At 45.5% G+C, this 12,818-nt stretch overlaps 1 protein-coding gene across 3 annotated transcripts in view; it reads right to left on the bottom strand.

Moving 5' to 3' along the window:
• The window catches only part of cadm2b (cell adhesion molecule 2b), a 220,633-nt gene extending 208,063 nt beyond the window's left edge, over positions 1 to 12,570 (bottom strand). For all 3 annotated transcript variants that reach the window (XM_053872864.1, XM_053872865.1, XM_053872866.1), the window contains exon 1: positions 12,263 to 12,570. In XM_053872864.1, coding sequence (XP_053728839.1) covers positions 12,263 to 12,323 — 61 coding nt within the window. In that variant the 5' untranslated portion in view covers positions 12,324 to 12,570. The remainder of the gene's footprint in view (positions 1 to 12,262) is intronic.
• Between the last annotated feature and the right edge of the window lie 248 nt (positions 12,571 to 12,818).

The following is a 12,818-nucleotide window of genomic DNA, read 5'->3' as shown; positions in this document are numbered from 1 at the left end:
GTGCAGACTACTTTTTATCTTGTGTGAGACACAGACATGTTTTTGTTTAAAATAAAAAAAGACCAGTTCCCTGCGGTTCTGCACTGAAGTTTCTTTCTCACTCACAAAGTCCCTTTAGAGACGTTTACATGTTTTCAGCTCGTCTTTGATGCTGTCCTTCTGTGGGCGCTTCAATCCTGACCGGGGTTGTAAACTGTCTTCCGAAAGGCGGCGAGATGGCTGTGCTTGGCTGCCTGTCTGGGTGCTGGACCTGTGAATTAAATACCATCCAGCTCTCAAAAGACGGAGTCTGAGGCAAGTCGGGCGGAAATCCGCTTCAGATCACTGTTTGGGACCTAGTTTTATAAGTGCAGTGTCATGTGCGTCCACCAGGGCAGAGGCTAGTCAAGCAACAATCCTTAGACACCTCGTGGACCCGTGTGTTGTCGAGTGTCACTCAAGCAAAGAGACTAGAGCTAAAAACCTTGACAGGAAGTGAGTCAGACTTAAAGCCCATTTATGTACAGCGTTCCACTAGGATCCGGATTGAACCTTGCTCTGCGTTCACTTCCTCCGTGTTTCTTCTGTACACTGGCCAAACGGAGCAGTACCACCGTGAAACCGTGAGGGGCAGTGTTGCTGTTACTGCCGGAGACATAGCTCTAATGGGACATTTGAAATTGTCCTTTGTCCAGTCGCAATATATATATCACAATCTTGTCACCTGATGCGGTCCGTCGGAAGTTCCGGGACTGGAACTGAATGTTAGTAACAGACATGCGCAAGTTTTACGAATTGTGTTTACTGGTTATATCGCGTGAAGTTGTCATTTTTTTAAAAATAATTGTTAAAATAGTCTATATTTAACATTAAAATCTGGAAATTATATGCTTTTACGCATGCGTTAGTACGCAGTATTCACAGTGTACGCGCACATGTTTTTAGCGTATTGATGTCATCACATTGTCACAATTTAGATTTAGAAATTGTTAGGATCTGATATTTTATTTTTTTAAGTCCTGCAGTATTGAATCAATACTCCTCCATTTCAAGCTCCTCCAATACATTTCACCTGCTCAGTGTATTGCTTACGATACATATATCATTATTGTAACGGAAACATTTCTCCTTAGATGCTGCCCCTGAACGAGGTGTATGTCTACCGTGGTGCGGTGCGTGAGTTTGTTTATGTTGTTGGATAAAAAAAAAAAAAATAGAATATCAGATAAAAAACATACAATTTCTAAATCTAGACTATTTTGAGTAAAAAAAAGTATTTTAGTACGTAAAAAACTTCATCACCTTGGCGCGACACAACCATGTACGCACTTACAAGTAAACGTCAGTTGGTAAAACATGGGTAATTTCCAGTTGTAGCACAGGAATTTCAGGCAGGCGGACCAGATCAGACAGTGACAAACCTCACCACCCATAACCTCCTTCAACGCTGCCTCCATTTCCTCTTTTGTCCAAGAGGTACATTATCAGTACTTCTTCCACAGTTGCCATGTTTGTTTGGGAGTTTGACTTAAGGATGCTCCCCCTGGTGGATTTATTGCTGAACAGCAACACAAAAAAAAAGAATCCTTATTAGCTAAAAACAAAGTTCAACAAAAAGCTGCCGTTAAAGACCTGACTGTGGTGGGTGTGATTTTTTGTTATACGTTGGCTGGGACCCTCCATCACAAACAAGCGCTGACCCGTCACTCTGGTCTCTCTCCGCTTGCATGTATTTACTGTCGAGGTCTTTAATTCACATCAACGCACGCAGCCATAAATTATGAAACATTATCCCGGAGTAAATAGCTCCATTCGCAGCTAACAAGTGTGCTGCAGGAGTTATTCCAGCGGGGTCTGGAGATCTGAATGTGGATCAAGAGCCGCCCAGTGATCTGAAAACTCAGTCGAGTGGAACCAACTGCCTCGGAGTAAACAGCATTTAAGAACCGCAGAACAAAGCGTGCATTTCCATCTGAACCTCCACTCCACCTTCAGAAGATTAACGAACCTGAGCAAAAAAAATGAGCTCATTAAAAATATCGACGGTGAGAACTGGGACTCCTTCAGATGAGTCAGAACCAAGTAGTGAGCCCCCTGGTGGACACCAAGTGTAAAAACCTTGTGGCCCACAGTGAAAAGTAGCCTGCTCAAGATAAAGTCCTCAACTGGTGGATCATGAAACTGACTTTCAGAGTCTTTTTCTCGGGCAAAAAATAATCTGCTATTATTTTAAAACGCCGTCGCTGGCCCTTTAACTTCCAGCCCAGCTAAATATTATAGACAATTTCCAGCCTTGGAATTCATAATTTAGAGGCACCAACTTTACCCAAGCTGCCCGAGACATCTCTACCAGGTGTTATTATTGATTTAAAAAAACTAAAATACCACTGTTAGACTGTTTTACTGCGCTCTATGTGAGGTTTGAACCGAGCATTCCACACTTCAATTTACAAGTAAGTGACCTTTTGTCTTGGTTTGGGCCATGACCTCATTCAGGGGTGATGACGGGCCCCGCAGCCAGATCAACTGAGAACCGCTGAGCTAAAGGAAATCTGTGCTGCGAGTCAATGTAAATAGGCAGGTTTATTGAAGAAGGAAAAAGGCTGTAAATGTGCAGACCGTCCTTCTGCAGTTGAACTCGGGAGGAAATAATCAAAGGGGCTTTGAAACAAACAAGAAAACAAAGCAAGGTGACACGACGTCAACACGAGTCAATATTCCGTGCGTGTGAAAGGAAGGAGAGAGGGGAAGGCTAAAACAGATTACATGCCCACTGGGTCACGGAATATTAGGGCTGTCGTTTCAGAGAAAAATATTAACTTTGTTCATTGAGACGGGAGCAGAGAGAGCCGATGATCGCAGGAGCTAAATGAGATTCACAGGCTCATCCCTGGTCGGGCACAAAGCCCACTTCAACAGAGACGAGGCCGGCAGAGATTGGGAAAGGTCAACACCGCAAACAGCAGAATATGAAGTAAAGGCGACGTCTCGGGGACAATGCGGGGACGCGGGGAATGCAAAAAATCTGCAGCTGGAGAAATGCACAACAAACGTCACCAGCTTCATTTCATGGTGGACAAAACATGCTACAGTGGTACCTCAGTTCTCGGCCACAATCCGTTCCAGACGGCCGTTTGAGAAGCGATTTATTCGAAATCTGATTTCTCCCATTACAATGAATGGAAAAAGAAATAATGCGTTCCAAGCCTTAAAATAGTCTTTTGTAGGAGTGAATGTAGAGTGTCTGCTGCAGGTGCGCTGTTCCTCTATGTGTGTGGCCGCTGCATGTGGGAGGGGTTGCCGAGTGAGTGACGTCTCTCCAGAAGTGAAGAGGTGCCCGGTGCGTGTCCAGCTCTGAATGTGCGCTTCTGTTTGGCTGTGACAAAGTCATAAACCAAGTCACGCTCTGTCCCAGACTCGCCTCATCCCTGTCCCAGCTCCAGCCCACAACAGGACATCAAACCCTGGAGTGGAGGTGTGGAGAGCGAGCACCTCCCCTGTGACACTCGACCACGGTCCAGTGTGGAGACAGGAAAGGTTTTACACCTCAATATGAAGAAAAAACAGTCAGTAAACGGGACACGTCTGCATACAGAGGCTGCGTTATACACAATAACAAAGCGTGCCGTGGGTCAGCTGATCAGTCCACGCACATTATGGTTTTCTGGCTTTTTTAGGGGGCGTTCAAGTTCTGGTCGAAATTTTTGTTCGACTTTCGATTTGTTCGAAGTCCGGGACGTTCGAAAACCGAGGTAGCACTGTATATTGTTCCCATGTAATGATGCTCCCGAGGCAGCATTAGCTTGGTGATGTTAAGCTCCCACTACGATCAACTTGCCGTCCACATCACCTCTTAGACATGTCGGCATGAAATCTGAGCTGTGGTCAAGGCACCTTTGAACTTCAGCGTTCAAAAAAGTCGCTTGAAAGCCTGTCAATCCAAACACCCCCCTCCTATATTGCAGCACCAGTTTTTTTACGCTCATGGACCTCACATGTCAGTGTAGCGTTCAGTGGTAGCATACCACTATGCTTTCAGTGTCATTCACCAAAGTATCACAAACATCTGTGTTCCTCAAATCCTCCCCCGCCGAGGTCCAAATCATCTTGAGCAGCGTGATGGCACACGCGTCCAACAGCTTCCCTCACTTCACTCCGACGAGGCTGAGTATGCAAACACGGCGTGACAAAAAGCCGGACGACAGCACGCGGCCAGCGAGGACCTAATCTCTAAGCCTGTTCCTCTTGTCGCAGCACATTTGGCGTTGACTGGAGGCTTATCCCTGCAGATGTGTATCTGTCAACTTTCTAAATAGATTTGTCCTTTTTACCGGATTATTCATTTGTGGCGGTATTCGACCAGGCAGCCAGAGACCCGTCCGCAGGGATAAGCCAGCCCTCAGTTGAGACTTAAAGGTATACGTGAATGTGTCGCACCCCCCTCCTCCCCTGCTCCCCACCGGCGGCGTCGGCGTTCGCCAGCAGCTCAGTTTTGCTGCCGCCTGATTATTCTAAACCACAGGAGACGCGTTCACGCGCCGTCTCACCGGCCTCCTGCAGATCTGACTGAACAGGCAACTTGTTATGTAGCGGAATGTTTCCAGATGACATTAATTTGTAATATTTTCAGATGCATCACCTGGTTCTAGGGAAACTAGCTGCAGTGGAATTTAACGAAAGAACAATGTGTGCGACTTCAGAGCAGATGCTGATGTTCCTGTTCCCGTACTGACTGCAGTTCGGTGCCCTATCGATGAGTTAAAATAGCGAGCTAAAGTGAATGTCCCTCCAATGCACATTGAGTCACTGTACATGACATTTGACTCCCAAATATTAATTTGTTTCTTGTCTTCTCCTCTGCCGTGTGGTCAATTCATTCTGCTAGCTAAAAGTTTTTTTCTTTTATATTTATTTATGTATTTATTTGTAGGGATGTCAATAGACAACATTTTTTATCTTGTTTAATCGTGTTAAATAAGAGTTAACTTGTGATGAATCGCAAATAAAATCCGTTTATTTACATTTAGAACAGATAAAAAATAGTGAATAATGTGCAATTAATCGCAAGTTCCCTGCTGTGCGATTGAACGAGATTAAACATTTGAATCTATTGAAAGCCCTAATTTCCTTTGACTGTCTTACATTGAGTCTGTCTGGTCAATTGTCGATAGTTTACTTTGTTTTATTGCTCAGTTCGGGTTCGTTTGGACTCATTCTATTGTGGACTCTTCCCGGTTTTGGTGACACTCTGGATTTATTTTCTGTTTTCGCTTTTTCTGTTGACGCCTTTTGTTATATTGTTTTGTATTTTCTTATTAAATAATTGTATTGACTCGCGCCAGCCTCCTGTGACTCTTTCACCACTGCACTTGGGTCCCGTCAAGCGTCTTGAACCATAACAGATGCAAGTATACAGCGTTGTGTAGGTTGAATTGGAGTGGCTTCGGAGCACTTCTCAGCCATTAATACAGCAGCTTTTCAATATCTGAAGATGCACTCTGACACACGCACACTTATACCACCGTCTTTGTGGGGACATTTAACTGCCATAATAATATTCCCCAGCCTCTCCCGCTAAACCTAACCATCCAAAACACATGGCTAACCTTAACCAGGACTCTCAATCTAACTGAAACCCAGTTATTTTGAAGTTTTAACCTGCAGATTTAGGGCTTCATTTGTGGGGACCAACAAAGCAAAATATCCTCACAAGTAGGTGTGTTTCCAATAATTGGTCCTCACAAAGATAGCATTATAAGGCACCCACACACACACACACAGCGAGCCAGAGAGATACATAATGAAAGAATTCAGTAACTCCGCGAGTTCAAGCCGACACTGGAGTGTTTTTCAGTCCAGAAGATGAAAAGTGATGAAACACTTGAGCAGCGCTGACCTCAGACAGAAACCGAGTCAAGAGAAAAATATTTACATGCAGATCATCTCGGAGATGAAGGTCTCCACGGACAGCCCGGAAAGAGGCTAATTAGCATTGGTCTGCGCGGCGTCGCGTGGACTCCAGCTGGGTGCGTCGAGCACCTCAGGTGGAGTGAAAGCTGAAGGTCAGCGTTCAGGCCACGATATCGTCCAGGTTACAGGAGTTTCTGTTGGTCTGTCAACAGGAATCGAATCATCTTCGCTGTGTGAGAACGTACAGGATTCCTGTTGAAACAACAAGCCAGGGCCACATTACCAGGGAGGTGTCCCAGACTAGAACCACCTCGACTGGCTGAGGTGAAGATGAACAAGCTCCTCACCGTATCTCGCTGGAAAAGCCCAGACCGTCTCAGGTGGAAAACTATATTTCGACCGAATCCTGGAGTCACCATCTCAAGCTGAGAGCTTTGCCTTCACACTACATCACCCCCCAAATGTCTCAGTCTCACTGCTCTACCTGAGAACCATGGTCACAGACTAAAAGGAGCTGCTCAGTACCTAAAAGTTTCCATCTTTCATATGGTTAATAACCGTTAAGGATTTCATCATCACCAACACAGTTTAGTCATCAATATTTAATAAAAAACTTTATATTTAAATAAGTAACTTTCCTTCTTTCTTTCACCGTTCTTTAGGAGTCTTACAGATCTGTTCACAGCAACCGCCGAACAACCTTTCGATCACCTTCCTGACCACTCTCAAGACGATTAGTCTCCGCTGTCAGAGTGGCATATTAAACATTTAGGCGATGCAGCACTGCACTGCACGGGCCGCGAGCCTCTAACGTTGAACGGGCCGGCGGCAGCGTTTGCAGGGAGAAAGACGAGCCTGCAAGGAAGCGACTCTCAGCATTCTGGCGCATGAGCGAGCTGCTGAGCCGGGAGTCTACAGTATCACTGCGGCGTGCGAAGCAGGGCGGCTATTGAACTGTCAATTACGCTGCGATAACGCTGGAGTTGCATGCTCCTCGTGACCTCCACCAAGAGGCTTATGATTGTGGTGCAATTTTTGTCAAGCCGGTGTGGTAGATGGAGCTGAAGACCAGGAGGAGGCTCGGCATGGGATGGTTGATACTCCAGCTCCAATAACGCGTTCAGCAGTGGTTCTCACGTGGAGACAAGCATGGAGGTTCATGGATGAAGGAGGGCATGAAGAGGCGAGATCAAGAGGGTGAAGGTGGAGGACCTGTTGGAGAGCCAGGAGAAGACAATGACTCCTCATCCGTGTTATTGGAGTGTGAGCCAAAGAAGTGGTTTGACCTCCAGTGGTGCGACTTTGGTGAGTGACCTCATCCTCGCAGCAGTCCCCAAGCTTGAGACATGAGGATGCTGACGGTGAAGACAGTGAGCGTTGTGATGGCCACGTTGTGACGCGCTTGTGTTTTCATGGCGATGATGTGTGCTGCTGTCATGACCTGGAGGAGCAGAGAGCTCCCACTTCCAGTGGAGTAGCTGGCACATCTACATCTCATCGACTCAATAGATTCAAAACTCTTTTCATTTTTAGCAAATACCTCCATCAAACAGCTGAAACCAACATCTCACAGCTTCCTGATGAGTGAGTCACGCTGTCTTTGATTAAAGCGTCTGCTACAAACTCAATAAACTGACTGGGTTTTTCATTGAAACTAAATGTTTGTCATCTGTTCCTTGATGCCAAATTACAATCCAAATACAAAAGATTTTTCTACAGGACCATCTTTGTTCTTCCTTCGCGACTTACTTAGCGGCAAAATAAAAACAAATTTGTTTCATGGATCAAAGCACATGTGGACAGCAAAAGAACCAAGTCTAACTTTTATTTCAGGATCCAGTAGTCAATATAATCTGGTTCATTTAAGTCTAGAGCGCCATCTGTGAGCCAAATAAACAGCTGTTGTTAAGAAACCATAAAGCATTGAGGCGGCGCTTAGCTGCGCCAAAACGACTCCCTCGACTCAAGAAATGTGTCGGCATAGAGCAAAATGCAAGCGTCGTGACAGGGAATCGAACTAGAGTCCTAGCCACCAGTTGCGCACAAGGACAGCTAACGTTGTTATGTGCCAATACAGTCGATTACCGGGGCTTACTCACTTCAGACCACAGGATTATCTCATGAGATACTTTGTTTTTCTTGGTAGCGTATAGCCACTTTAGCTTAGCAAGGCAGAGCTCCCGACTAACACCTCATTCTGTCACTGCAGTCAATGAAAGTTGATTTATTCTAGCAATTATTGTGTGGATCCATCTACTTTCACGGCGCCTTCAAAACCTATTATCCAGATGGAACTTCATTAACCATCTTTTACTGGAATTTACTTTTTATTTACAGATATTTTCGCTTCCAAGTTTCAAGGCTGGTTACGCATTATATACAGTGTTACACACTTGACGTGAGAATTCTTGTCAGGTGAGACAATTCTGACAGGCAGTTCTGGGTTATCAGAACATCCATCGAGGAACACATGACAGTCCAGAGCTGAACAAGGCAAATGGATGACCTTGACTCTCACGATGACCTTGCACTGATACGCTACATGATGTCAATGTTGGCGCAGGGTTTGTGTGTCTGTGAGAAGAGATTGTTTCTCGACAACAATCCAGTGGTCTACGTTAACACCAGCAAGTCGTCCTCAACCTCAAGAGGTTTCCATATGACAACGAAGAAGCAGTCCAACACGTCCATCAAGCTCATGACCAACTCCAGAACACGGGCCAGATGATGATGGTGCAGAGAGGCAAGGGTTTCAACCAGAGGCTCTCACGAAAAGCCAAGCCACTCTCCAGCGGTTTAGGACCGCGGTGCATCATATATCAAGGGCTGTGTGTCTTCTGGCTCAGCTCACTTATCGACACAACTCCCAGCTTTAGACTGACTGACTGTGCACTTATTCTCTACAACTCGCACAAGTGAACCAGACACGGTGGTGACTCGAACACAAATCTAACTACCAACTGAATATGTGCATGTACATGTCCGCGTTCTTCATGCTTTTATTTTTTTGTTTTCCGGTTGTGTCTCCTTTCTGTTTCCCTGTTTTTCCCCAGCTTTCCGAGCAACACGGCTTTCATTCATCGGCTAATCGAGTCTTCATGGATATCAACACCTTGGTTCCCGCTCATGTCGCCAGATGGTTACTTCGCGTTCCTACGGTAAACTCACCCAAGACTCCACTCTCTTGTTCGCTTCTCTGAATATTTTAAATTCTCCCTAGTTCGTGTTCTTCTCGCTTCGTTTCGTTATTTCCTCGTGTGTGCGTGTTCTGGTTCCAGCGCCTGGTATCTGTTCGTCTGCATATAACTTTGTCGTTGTTTATTAAAAAGTGCACATTGCACCTGTCTGATCACATGGACAGCCATGACACTGAGAACTTGAAGTAACACACCAGTCACTCACGCCAGATAACACAATCCTCAGGAACCACCGAAACCAAGACCACTGGGAGGGAAGCAGCTTTCACAGTAGAAGCAACGTTTCCGAGCATGAAAATGAGAGACGACCTCCAACACAGACTCCAAATGGCTCCATAAACAAAGAGCTGCCTCCTTAACACCAGCACCAAGAACAGCAGAAACCCAGGCCCCGGCTGGTTATTAAATCTCCAACATGGTCACTTCTCCTGCATGGCAGCGTCTCAGAGGCGCGACGGGAGGCGGATGTGGTCGGATGTGTCATCAGGCCACAGCTGGATACTGATGCCGTTTTAAATGAGACGACTCAGAGAGATCAATCAAAAGCGGAAATTTCCCGTCGAGAGGCCGCCAAAGGCAACGCGCACGTCGAGCGCTGATCAAAAAAATATATCATTTGCTAAAGATGAATTTACAAGTCAGCGCGAAGATTGAACCCCACTAAGCAGCCTGGTTCGAGTCCTAACAGCTGCTCAAGTCCTGGTAATGATCTGACTCTCGGGAGCGCAGACGCCGAAAGTGACGGCGCCGAGAAACACCACGTTTGACTAATGTGAGGAGACGACTCGTGAATAGGACGGCCACTTGTTGGTGCACAAAACACGGCTTTTACTCACACATATGTTTATCAGAAACAGCGCCACAGAAAAAGTATTAAACCACATTCCACGGATTTAACTCTGGTTTGTCGGATCCATGAGAGTACCAGGAAGAAACTGCACTAAGATGCTCCTCCAGATCACCTGTGGCTGTTGTTCTTTTCCCATGGTACCAGGAGTAAACCCAAGAGGTAGTACTTCAATAACAGCCTTCATATACATTTTCCAAACAAGACGTCTGTTTTCTGTTTATGTACGGTGTTGCTTTGCATTTGAAAACTGGAGTACCAGGAGTAAACCAACAGATGAGCGGCATCATTATCCAAAGGTTTGGCCTGAAACAAGAACCAAGGTTACCAGGAGTACACTTCCACAAGGAGCCTGCTTATACAAGGTCGTTAAATGCTATTGATTTTAACACTTCTTAAATGCAATGCAAGTACCCAGAGTAAACCACACCAAGCCACACAAAAGATAATAGCGATCATCAAAACTGGCAACACAACAATAGAAAAAGAGCTCAAATTCAGGTCTACGTTGCGATTAAAGGGACCACTTATTGATTTGCTGCGGGTTAAATCTGGAGTACCTCAAGTAAACCTACAGGATGAAAAAGAAGATCACATCAATGCTGCACCAGACTGGTGATAACGGTAACGGTGGAATCGCCTTCTAATTCCATGTGAAACAGCTTCCATGAATGTGCTGATTGTTTTCAGGGTGTTTTCTCCCACCTGGTAGGTTGGGAGTACCTAGAGTATAACTGCCAACACCTGCTCAGGGCCATAAAATCAAAGCCCTTCATATACCATTCAGTGGAGCACTTGTCAACTCAAGGACGTTTCCTTGAGATTCTGGCCATTCTGTTTATTGTTTTCCAAGTAAAAACTGGATTACCAGGAGGAAACCATCTCTTCCTGTGTTTAACACCACGTCCACACACGACTTTTCTCTATTACAGGGATCATTAGAGTACATGGAGTAAACCTTGAAATACAGGATTGGCACCACAAAGTGTGATACTGATACAAAAAGACTCAAATCTATATTTTTGCTACAATAAATATACATGCAAAGCAAACTCGGAGTACCTAGAGAAAACCACAGAGATTTCAATCTAAAATAATAAACATCAAAAGTATGTTGTCAAACCCTCCTGCATATTTATTTTACCATTTAACAGGAGGAATATGCAATACAATTTTGAAGCGGGGTACCTGGAAGAACCTGAGGCTTTACTGTATCAGACAAGCAAAACCATCCTTTTCAAATTTAGTTATGATTTTTTATTAGTACCCAAAGAAAATTAGTGAAGACTATGAAGTATTCAAGTGGGGTACCCCAAGGAAACCTTCAGTGGTTTTTTAAAAAAAAGCATTGGTTTTCAAATTAACTTCAGTTGTTGAGTTTTTATAGCAGAAAAACAGATATTCCTGACATGGTGTACCCAGAGGAACCCCACAACTAGCACAGGATTTTCATGATCACAGTTCTTTATTAACTCTGAAATACTATATTGTTAATCACCAAAGAATACCAGGATGGTTGTTGTGTATACTGTTCTTAAAGGAGTAAAACGCAGGTAAAATTAAGCGGGGTACCTAGAGGAAACCACCAAGCTTCAAATGAAAATACCAAATATGATTCCAACTCTGTTTTTCAGGTTTCCTTCATTCATTTGGAGGATATTTGTAAGGAAACCTTCTGAGAGGACCACACAACAAAAGCAACAGAAAAGGCTTCAAACACATGATGCAGTCAAATTGAAGTGGAGTACCAGGAGAGCACCCTCAAAGCCACACAAAATGGCACCCAAAAACCTTCTCCTTTATAAACTATTTGATTTTTGGGGGGGTTTTATTGTTGAGCGATTCTCCACAGTCAAGTGCTTTGTGGAGTACCTGAAGGAAACCCAGGGCATCCATCACACCACGACAATGGAAGCTCAAATGGGGTACCCGGAGGAAACCAACAAGTGGGCCGAGCCTCGCTGTGAAACGATGCGTTGGGAGATTGTTCCCCTCCACAGCAGCCCACCTGACGTGAGCATCCAGGGCGGTGGCCGCGCTGTCGAGTCCAGCCGCGGGACAGTCTGGAGAGTTGCCGCCGCGTCCTGGATGCCTTTGAACGCATCACCCCCTGCACGACAACTTTACTACACAGACGCCGTCCGTCAGAGTTGGACAGCTCCTTCAACTTGACACCTCAACTTGCGCATTACGACGCAGGAAAAGAAGAAGAAAAAAAATCCAACTTCCGAGCCTTCCAGCCCGCGCCACCGAGGCAGGTGCTCCAGCGAGAGCATCACTCGCGGCACCACCACCACCACCACGCCCGTCTCCGTCTCCAGCCGCTCACCTTTCAAGACGCTGGCGCTCAGGCTGTAGAGGACGAGGAGCAGCTTCTGCTGGACCATCATGTTTGCTCGCGTTCTCTCCTTCAGCGGTTCACGTCGACACTCCGTCAGTCTTCTCTCTCTCTCTGACACTGGCGCTCTCGCTCGCACTCTTCTTATCCAGGTAAACGGAGTCACATTGATGAACTCAAGTCAAGCAAGTCCTGCCGCCTCGGATCCTGGCTGAGGAGGAGTGTGCTGAAGCAGGACGGCACAGATGCGCGAGCCTGCCTCCCTTTATTACCTCCCTGTGACTCGCTGCAGAGAGCCGGAGTCCCGCCCACGCTTTTTTGACTAATGAAGACGCTTCGCCAATAGACGATCTTTGCTCCGCTGTCGCGTGTGTGAAGCCCCTCACTCGAGAAACGGAGCTTAATCTGCATGCATTTACCACACTTGCGTGTTTTTTTATGGAGAGGATTTTTAAGAGGAGTTAATATATTAATATGTTATATTAAAATAATAAATAACCCGTGCTTGTGATTTGTCCACTGTGACTCGTTTCATAAAATCATGGCA

Source organism: Synchiropus splendidus, chromosome 8 (genome assembly GCF_027744825.2).
Source record: "Synchiropus splendidus isolate RoL2022-P1 chromosome 8, RoL_Sspl_1.0, whole genome shotgun sequence".
Lineage (NCBI taxonomy): Eukaryota > Metazoa > Chordata > Actinopteri > Syngnathiformes > Callionymidae > Synchiropus > Synchiropus splendidus.
This window is presented reverse-complemented; position numbering and strand designations above follow the sequence as displayed.